A 9,557-nucleotide genomic window follows, 5' to 3' on the forward strand; every position below is an offset into this window, starting at 1 on the left:
AGGAGCTGGGAAGTAGAAGGGGGGAGGGGAGGGGAGAGAGAGCCCAAGGGAGGTGATGCTCATAGCCTCTTCTTCCTCTACGTACCTCCTCATCTTGCTACACCTGGTATTTACTGAGTGCCTAGAAGATAAAGTCATCATGTCTGGCCTGATATTCCCACCACAGGCTGAAAACATAATGTTTCTGGAGTTGGATGTGTCCCCTCCGGCTGTCTTTGAGATGGAATTTTCTCATGACCAAGAACAAGACCCCCGTGCACTACACATGGAGAGGCTCATGCGATTGGACAGCTTTCTGGAAAGACCTTCTACATCTAAAGTCCGAAAGTCCAGGTCCTGGTTAGTACCACCTTGGTCAGGGTAGACAGTGGACTCAGGAGGCATGGAAACCACGTGGCCTGGTTGAGGATGAAGAGGGTTTTGGTCGTACCCAAAGGGCATGAAGGGAGGGTGATGACTGGGGCTGTGGGGGAGGAGTTCCTACAGCAACAGGATAAGGGAAAAGGAAGTCCTCACTTTTCTGTTTTTTGCACTTCCCCAACCTCCCCATTCACCCACCTTATCCCTACCCCCTGCAGGTGCCAGAGTCCTCAGCAGCCTCCGCCCTCCACCACACATGCCTCGCTGGCCTCCGCTGCTCTGCGCCCCACGACAGTGCTAGACCACGAGTGACAACCTTCAGTCAGGCTGCCCATCTGACAGACTCCTGGGATGGGGCAGCCAACCCTGGATCATCTCCCCTGCCGCTCAGTGTGCGTGTGTGTGTGCATGTGCGTGTGCATATGTGTGAGGGGGTGAGAATCTGGCAGACCGTGCCTCTGCCTGCTCTTCTTAGCCTCCTTTATTTAATTAATGTTATTTATTCGTGGAGCTCAGTTAGTGTGGGAGAGATGCCCTCGCCTGAGCCTGCCGTGGTCACTGCATAGCCTCCTTTTCTTCTGACTTTAGACCCCTCTCCCCCAAGTCAGACCTCAAGCTCCTCCCCGTCAGCTGCCCCAAGAAGGGAAGGTGGCCAGTGCCTGAGAAGAGAGTGCTTTTTCTACCTGTCTCACTGCATAATTTCCATCTCCTCCTATGCCGAAGGAGAGCCGCTCCTAACCACTTCTGGAACTAGAAAAATGCTAGTGTCCCCTGAGGACAAGAGACATCGTGACAGTGCTCCCAGCAGAGAGAGCCCCGCTCTCCACTTTCTGGGCCTCAGACAACCTCTTTTGGCTTCTCGGGCTCCTTTTCAAGGACTTAAAAGACCTCACCAACACAGCCCATGCTCTTCAGCTTTGGCAAGAACTCATGGCTTCCCAAACTCTGCTTCCTGCCCACCTTCCCAGTCCTTGGATAGGAATTGTGAACCAACCAGTTGCTGCCTCCTGGGGACCTGCAGGAAATGGAACAATAATGGAGACAACGTGGACAGTCATCAGGGGAAGTCCCTCTTCTGGGTCCCTTTGTTTCTGTCCCCTCTGAGAGGTAACTTTAGTCGACAAGCGGTCAAGCCAACTCCCCACTTTCAAGATGCTGCTCCTTCCTGCTTTGATCATTTTCCCTGCAGCTGCTGGATCCCAGTTCATAGTGGGAGAGATCGATGCCATTCTCCCCCTGGCTAAACAAGGGATCTGAATCTGTTGCTTTTCCCCTCATTTAGCACAGGAGACGGCGACTCAGGCATAATCTTTCAACTTTGCCCATTACCGCTGTTTCTGCATCACGTTTGTTGGGCACTATCTTGTTGAAATCTGACCCTTTCTTCAACATTGTGCAAATTGGTCCCTAGGCAAGTACCCCTCACCTGCCTTTGTGACATCCCAAGATGTCTCCAGGTATCTCACGTGATAAGTAAATTTCTACCAAAAAAAAAGAGAGAGAGAGAGAGATTAGTTTTCATTGACTTACTTTTTAAGTGTTTATTTTGGTAGAGGGGTAAAGAGGTAATCAAGAAAGAAAACATGTGGTTTAGGATTTCAAAAGGCGGTAATAGTGGGATCTCCAGTTCCTAGCATATGAGAAGTTTAGTCATTGGGGTAAAGGCATGAAACTGACAGATCTGCCTGAAATTTGGTGTGTGGGAGGGGGCAGTGGACCTGATCACCTGGTTATTCTCTTTCCATCAGGAAATGAACTCTTCTTGCACTGGTCAAGTTCTGCTCTAAGGACCAAGCTCTGGTTTGGTTCAACTCAATGATGCTGTCGTTTCTGCTGTAATTACTGGACTACGTGGTTGGGCAACTCAGTTGCCATTTGCTCCTGTCCATCGAGGAGATAACATTTTCCTCAGAGCCCAAGAGATTATTTGAGACTCAGGATTCAGCTGTGGCTGAGACAGGAGTTGTGTATAGAAATCCCCCAGGTGGCCTGGGCACAGGGGCACCTCTGGGCCTGCGTCAAGCAGCCTCCCCCACTGACCTCTTTCTCGTTTGTGGATGCAGCAGTACATGTCACCCGCATTCATCACTGGGACTCTGCATTGTCTGGTCACTCAACCCCCACAGTCTTATAGCACAAGATACCCAACTTCACCACCCCCAGTCTGAGGGCTGGGCCCAAGGTGTGGTCGGAGGAGGAGCTCCTGCCTGCGGTTTTGTGTACGTGTGTATGTGTGTGTGTGTGTGTGTGTTTGTGTGTGTGTGTGTACCTCCACAGAAGACACTCTACACTCAGCGTAAGATATGCTGGGAACAGGGCCACCGGGGTGGCTGGATCTCAGTTTCTGTCTCTCTCTCTCTCTTTTCCTTTTGATGTATCAAACCTTTGATTGACAAAGTAAGGGCCTTGATTAGGACCAAATTTCCATGTCTGTGGCTATGGTCTTTATTTAGGACGACAGTTAACAATGCAGTGGCCCATTCTTGTCACTCTATACATATGACTATACAGGACATATGTAATATATAAATATATATATATAACATTACCCTCTGTCTCCTTGGCTTAGGATGAGGCCTCTCTGTTGAGCTGAAATGCACCTGCAGCTCAGTGCTGCCAGCAACCTGCAGGCCCCAGCCCTGTTCAAATTAACACAGTCGACAATAAAGGAATGAGTATCGGACAGAGTTGGGTGCCTGCCTTCTCTTCCCTTTGTTTCTTCCTACTTTCACTCCCTTTTTCATTTTCTCCCTTCTCGCCTCCTTGTTTTTCCAAGAGGGGTTCAGGAGGACATGGAGCTCAGCTGCAGTTATCACCACCTGGAAAAGAACTGACTGCTTAATAAAAGGGGATCCATCTGCCCGGGAGGGCTGAGGGGAGGGCCCAGGCTCCAGTGTGAAGTCTGTGCCAGAGCTATGGCAGCAGCTGCTTGAGTCCTAGGCGAGGGCTCCCCACCCAGTTAATTTGAGCTATTAGCAAATTTCAGAATGGCCTAGATGCTGTCCAGATCAGCTGTCAATATCATTTGGCAGCTCCGCCCTGTTTGCTCTTCCATTTATCAGAAGAGAGACTAAAGCAGGAAATAATGGTGCGTAAAGCACATAGACGTGCCTGGCACACGGTGGGTGCTGAATTAAAATAAAAGACTGGCTTCCCCTTATCCTCTGGTCCCGGAGCCTCTTTCCCTCCCTCTGGGTTCTAGCTGTTGGCTCCCTGTAGCACGGAGGTCTTACAGGAAATGAAAAGTAATTGCTGCTAAACAAACAAACACAAAGCCCCTGACTCCAGGGGAGCACCATGGTTGGCCTGGTGCACAAGGCATGGCAGTGAGCCCGTCTTTGGGCACTGATGATTTTGGAGGAGCTCCCTGCCTCTGCGCTAGGCTGTGGCCCTGAGTTCTGGCAGGGCTGGAGAGCTCTGCTGTTTGAGAGGGGTTTGCCAGGTGTGTTAGGAAACTTAGACACAAACACTCATTTAATCCTCCCTGGTGAGAATTATTGTCACTGGTTTACAGATGAGATTTAGGGAAATTAATTAACTTAGGTAAAGATGTGTGGTTAGTGATGAAGCTGGACTTCCAGACTCTAAAGTCCATATTTCTTTTCTCTGGGCTACGCTACCTTTAGCCCATTTGTATCTCAGGAGAACTGATAGGAGAAAGCCAGGGGCAGAAGGGCAGAGTGGTTGAAAATACAACCAAATCTCCAGACCCACAACCTGGGGGGCCTATTTTAAAACCACCATTCCTCCCATTGGCAGGGGGTCTCGTGTGGCTGGGATGGGTAGAACTCCACAAATTGGCCAGAGGGTAGGGGCTCACCCTTGGCAGGGTCCATTGTTGACTGTTTGCAGATAAGGCAACTGCCATGTTTCACTTCTTCCTCCAAGACTTGGCTCCTGAGCTCCACAGAGTCACTTCTTTCTGTTTTCAGATGCCCAGGGCTGGGGAGGGGGTGGGTGTTAGTTAGAATCCCTGGCCACTACTGAAGTTTCCATTAAGCTGGCCTGAGGGAAGTAAGGACCCAGAAGCGTGCAGTCGACCCCAAGGGCAAGGACAGAGCCAGGGCTCTGGAAGGACCTGGTGCTGGGGACTCGAACACCACAGAGACCCTCTCTGTTTCTCACAATTCTTCCTGTGTGGGATGCGTGCTCTTTCCTCAGCTGCTCCACTTCGTGATGTAGGAAACACGTCTGCCAGCAGCTCTCTGTTTACACGGTCCAGTGATCTTGGGAGACTTAGAATCCCAGTCCCAATGCCAAATTGATGGGAATGTGATTCCCATTCAGCAGTTTGGGTCAGTTGGTTGGGAACATAATATATGAACAGGTTGGGAACGCGATATACGAACAAGATCTCCAAGAGTTCTACTGCTGGAACCATGTTTATGGGGGAGATGAAAATATATTTCTCAAAAAAGATGATGGGGGTAGCAGTCGGGATGAGGTGTGCTCTGGGTAGTCAACAAAACAGATGTCTGTGACCAGTGTGTCCATCACCCAATGGCTAAAGGAAAATTTGCTCTGAGCTTATCCTATTATTCTGGCCAACTTTCTTTTTATTGTTTTTTAGATTTTTTTTTTCTTTTTCTCCCCAAAGCCCCCCGGTACATAGTTGTGCATTTTCTTTTTTTTTTTTCAGTTGTGGGTCCTTCTAGTTGTGGCATGTGGGACGCCGCCTCAGCATGACCTGATGAGTGGTGCCATGTCTGCACCCAGGGTTCAAACCAGCGAAACACTGGGCTGCCAAAGTGGAGTGCGCGAACTTAACCGCTCGGCCACGGTGCCGGCCCCTGGCCATCTTTCTTACAGCAGATCACCTGCATCAAAATTACCACCCTCGGAGATTCTGTTTCATTAGGTCCAGGAGAGATGCGTGTGGTAGACACTACAGGTTGCCTTTCCGATATCCATTTTCCCCTTCTTCCTTACTTACAAAATAATTTTTTTCAAGGAGGGCAGTGCACAGCCAACTAAAAGTACTCATTCCCAGGCTCCCTTGCAGCAGTGGTGGCCGTGTAACATGGTTTAGGCTAAGGGGATGTAAGTGGAAGTTGACTAGGGATTTCTGGAAATGTTTTTGCTTTTCTGTATAGACATTACTCCTTTCTCCTCTTCTCCTTTCTTCTTCCTGCCTAGAACTCAAATGCACCTCCTAGAAGTGCATTCATTCATTGAACAAATATTTATTGAGCACCTGTAACCCATACATTCCCAGTATTGTTCTAAGAGCTGGGAATACAGCAGTGAATAGAACAGACAGAAGTCCCTGTCCTCATGGTGCTTACATTCTAGGCTGGAGAGAAAGACATTAAGCAAGGAAAACATATTGCATGTCAGATGATGATAAGCATGGTTGAGAAAAATAAAGCAGAGAAGGGAGATGGGGAGTCCCAAGTACTAATGGTAGCGGGCGTGGGTGCAGTTTTAAAGTCTTTACCAAGAAAGTGACATCTGAGCAAATTCCTGAAGGAGGTAAGGAAGTGGACTCTATGAGAGGGAAAGCAAACGCAGACTTTGTGAGTAAGAGTTTGTCAGGCTTGTTCAAGGAGCAGCCACCATATTGCAACTTCAAAGCAACAAGTACTACATGTAAAGGTTGATGGAGTGGAGAGAAGGGAGACACAAGTTCCTGATGGAGTTTGTGCTGCTGCACCAGCCTGGGTCTGTCCACATCTGGACTTGTAATGGTGCCAGAAAAAGCCCTAGAGATTTAAGCCAGGGTTAGGGGGATTTGCCAGGAATCTGTATTTGAAACAAGCACCTCTAGGCGTTTCCAGTGAACACTTGCTAAAGCCTGAGAATCTGGATCCCAGCCATTTGTGATTCCAAGTCATGATCACTGTGGGCCTGCCCTTCGACAAGGGCCAACACTGGGGCCACCTGCCTATGCAAACAGCAGGACTGCGCTCCAGGATGGAAGGGGCACAGGGCCCAAAGCCACTCAGGGCACCTTGGAGCCCCTGTGCTCAGCCACATGTTGCTTCTTCACAGCTGGGGGAGGGAGGGGACAGTTTGAGCCAGAAAACCAAAGTGATGATTTAACATCCAAAGCTCCTATTTTGGAATAAGGAAAAGTAGACCCAGAAAAGCAAAGGGATTTCCTCTAAGTCACACTGATAGTTAGCAGGCAAGATGGGCCTGGAAAGCACAAGGACTTACTAATCAGACACACTGTTTCATTGTTATTTATTTTATTTTCACTTTAAAAAATACTTTTAAACTCACAGAACAGTTGCAAAAATTGTGCTAAGAACTCCCACATACTCTTCACTGGGAGACCCCGCTCAAGTTTTGCCAAGTGTCCTAAGAACAACCTTTATAGCAAGAGGATCCAATCCCGGATCGTGTATTGTACTTAGTTCTCCTGTCTCCTTAGTATCTTTTCTAGGAGAGTTCCTCAGTCCATTCTGGACCTTTACACCCTCAACATTCTTTAATATTGCAGGCCAGCTAATTTGTAGACTGTCTCTCAATTCAGGTTTGTCTGTCTCCTCATTAGATTCAAGTGATGCTCAGAAGTGACACTGTGGTCACTGTATCCCATCAGGTGGCACACGATGACAGTGCTTTGTCCAATTACTGGTGACGTTAACTTTGATCATTTATTAAGATAGTGTCTTGGGGCCAGCCCATAGGTCTAGTGGTTAAGTTCCCGTGTTCTGCTTCGGTGGCCTGGGGTTCACAGGTTCGGATCCTGTGCGTGAACCTACACACCGCTCATTAAGCCATGCTGTGGCAGTGTCCCACATACAAAATAGAGGAAAGATTGGCACAGATGTTAGCTTAGGGCCAATCTTCCTCACAAAAAAAAAAAGAAAAAAGGAAAAAGGTAATGTCTGCTAGGCTTCTCTAGTGTAAAGTAGTTACTCTTTATCCCATTGTAATTAATAAGCATTTTGTGAGGACATATCGCGAAACCAAGTAAATCTCCCACTCTAAATTTCACCCACTAGTTTTAACATCCATTGATGCTTCCTGCTTAAATTAATTATCTCTATATGGTTGCTAAATGATGGCTTTTTAATTGCATTATTTCTTCTACATTTATTGATTCACATTAACTTCTGAGAAACAGCTTTCTCTTCTCCTTATTTGTTTGTTTGTTTATATCAATGTGGACTCATGGATTCCTATTTTATTCAGTGGGTGATAATCCATTAGTACATTATTTGTTTCGATTTTCTAATTACCCCAGGTTTGGTCAGTGGCCGTGCCTTCAAGCTGGCTTCTGTGTCCTTTTGAAATGTTCCTATTATTCTTTGAGCACTTCCTTACTTTGTGACACAAAAAGATGTTCCAGACTTGTCCAAGGAGTCTTGATTCCTTTTAGTGGAGAATGGTGCGCTTGTTGCTAATGGCTGTCTCTACTCCCAGGCTCTCTCGGTGGACAGAGCTTGGAAATGTATACATATATATCTCGTATACACATACTTCACATACATACACACTTTACAATTGTATTTACTCTACCTCTGCCTATCTATCTATGAGTTCACACTTCCTCAGGTTCCACCCGAGCGTTTCAGGGTTTATTCTGGTGTCCCTGTTTTTTGTGTTTATAACTCCTTTCTCAGACAGTTGAGAAACCTGGCTCTTATTAACCTCAATATATTTACTTATTTGCCCAATTCCCTTGTACATGGCTAATTTCTTGACCCCCACAGGGCTGCCACCCTGTTCGGTCCCTTCCTCACGTGGGCACTGACCTCTGCCAGGCCCCTGCTCTGCGTGGCCATGCCTAGTGGCTTTTTGACTGAATTACTAAGGAAGGACAGAAGAAAAGGAAGGAGAAACACATTATATTTGAGCTGGAACCCGCCTCTATTTATGTTCCTCCTTGTGTACTTCAGCAAGTTTAGAAAAGCCCAAGAGGATGAGAAAAGAAAGGATGTGAATTGTCCCTACGCTAGGGGTTGACAAATTGAATAGTCAGGGAGAAATTCTTTCTGAATGCTAAGAGAAAAAAACCCAGTGTGCTCATCACCCATGCTGCTGTTCACTGTGCACACATCTGGCTTCCATCTGGTACTTGTCCTCCCCAGTATCAGGGACCCTCTTTTGTATCCTCCCAAGCAAGTCAGTCAACTCCCTGGGCCTCAGATTCCTCACAGAAAAGGTCAAAGTGATGATCTTTCTCCACCCCACCTCTCATCAGCCGTTGCTCATGATAAGAGACACTGCAGAATTTGACAAAGAATAAAGAGCCCTATAAATGCCATGGGTTATCATTGTGGTTATATCAGTTAGGACGTAAGATCAGCTGCCTAATGGAGGTCCAAAATAACTGGGGCTTAAATAAGACAGGAGTTCTATTACTCTCTCACACGGTAATATGGGTGTAAGTGGACCAGGGCTGGTTGGAGACTGATAGGGCTGTTCCACGGGATTAGAGACCTACGCGCCTTCCATCTGGTTGATTCAACACCTTTAGAGTGTTGTCCTTGTCCACGTGGCCAAGCTGCTAATCACCACGTCTGCATTCCAGTCAGTGGAGGAAGAAAAGGAGAAGTAGAGGGCATGCCCTGTTCCTTTATGGGACCCTGGAAGTTGCATAATCCTACTGGCCAGAACCTTGTCACACCTACCTTCAAGGTGGGAATCTGTGTATTTATTATGGGTGACTAATAATCAGTGGTTTTATTATGATGCAACTGTGTGTATTGGCCCCGTTCCTGTTTACAAGGTACACACCCTGTATTCTTTGGGCTCTTCACAATGGCCTCTGCAAAGTCAGGATGTGTCTCCCTCGATACAGGCCACAGTTTGCAGGACTTGGATCTTACACACTTTTGGGGAGAAGAGGGAGAGCTCTTATTAAGAAAAAGAATGAAAAATTCCCCCAAAAAATTAGGTATAAAAGTGAAGATTTGTTTAGAATGAGAAAATAAATCACAACAAATTACACAATTTAAAAGCTGACAAATACCACACCACAAAATTCAGACAAATAATATAATATTTTTATTATTTAAGTACCCGCGAGACCTCTCTAAAACTTTGTGCCCTGCATTTTCCAACTGTGAACTTTTTGGTTGCCTCTGCGTATGGCAACAATTTTGTAATATTTTCTATCCAAAAAGAAGAAAAATAATTCAGTCTTTCTTTTAACATGGTTGACAAATTTTTTTTTTTTTTTAGAAAGATTAGCCTTGAGCTAACATCTTCCTCCAATCCTCTTCTTTTTGCTGAGGAAGACT

The 9,557-nt window shown here is 46.7% G+C and overlaps 1 protein-coding gene across 2 annotated transcripts in view; it reads left to right on the forward strand.

The window, feature by feature from the left end:
* Positions 1-3,047, forward strand: part of KIF3C (kinesin family member 3C) — a 35,834-nt gene extending 32,787 nt beyond the window's left edge. For both annotated transcript variants that reach the window (XM_005600158.4, XM_001502843.5), the window contains exons 7-8: positions 167-339; positions 579-3,047. In XM_005600158.4, coding sequence (XP_005600215.1) covers positions 167-339; positions 579-672 — 267 coding nt within the window. In that variant the 3' untranslated portion in view covers positions 673-3,047. The remainder of the gene's footprint in view (positions 1-166; positions 340-578) is intronic.
* Positions 3,048-9,557: the final 6,510 nt, after the last annotated feature.

The sequence above is a fragment of the Equus caballus genome, chromosome 15 (assembly GCF_041296265.1).
Source record: "Equus caballus isolate H_3958 breed thoroughbred chromosome 15, TB-T2T, whole genome shotgun sequence".
Lineage (NCBI taxonomy): Eukaryota > Metazoa > Chordata > Mammalia > Perissodactyla > Equidae > Equus > Equus caballus.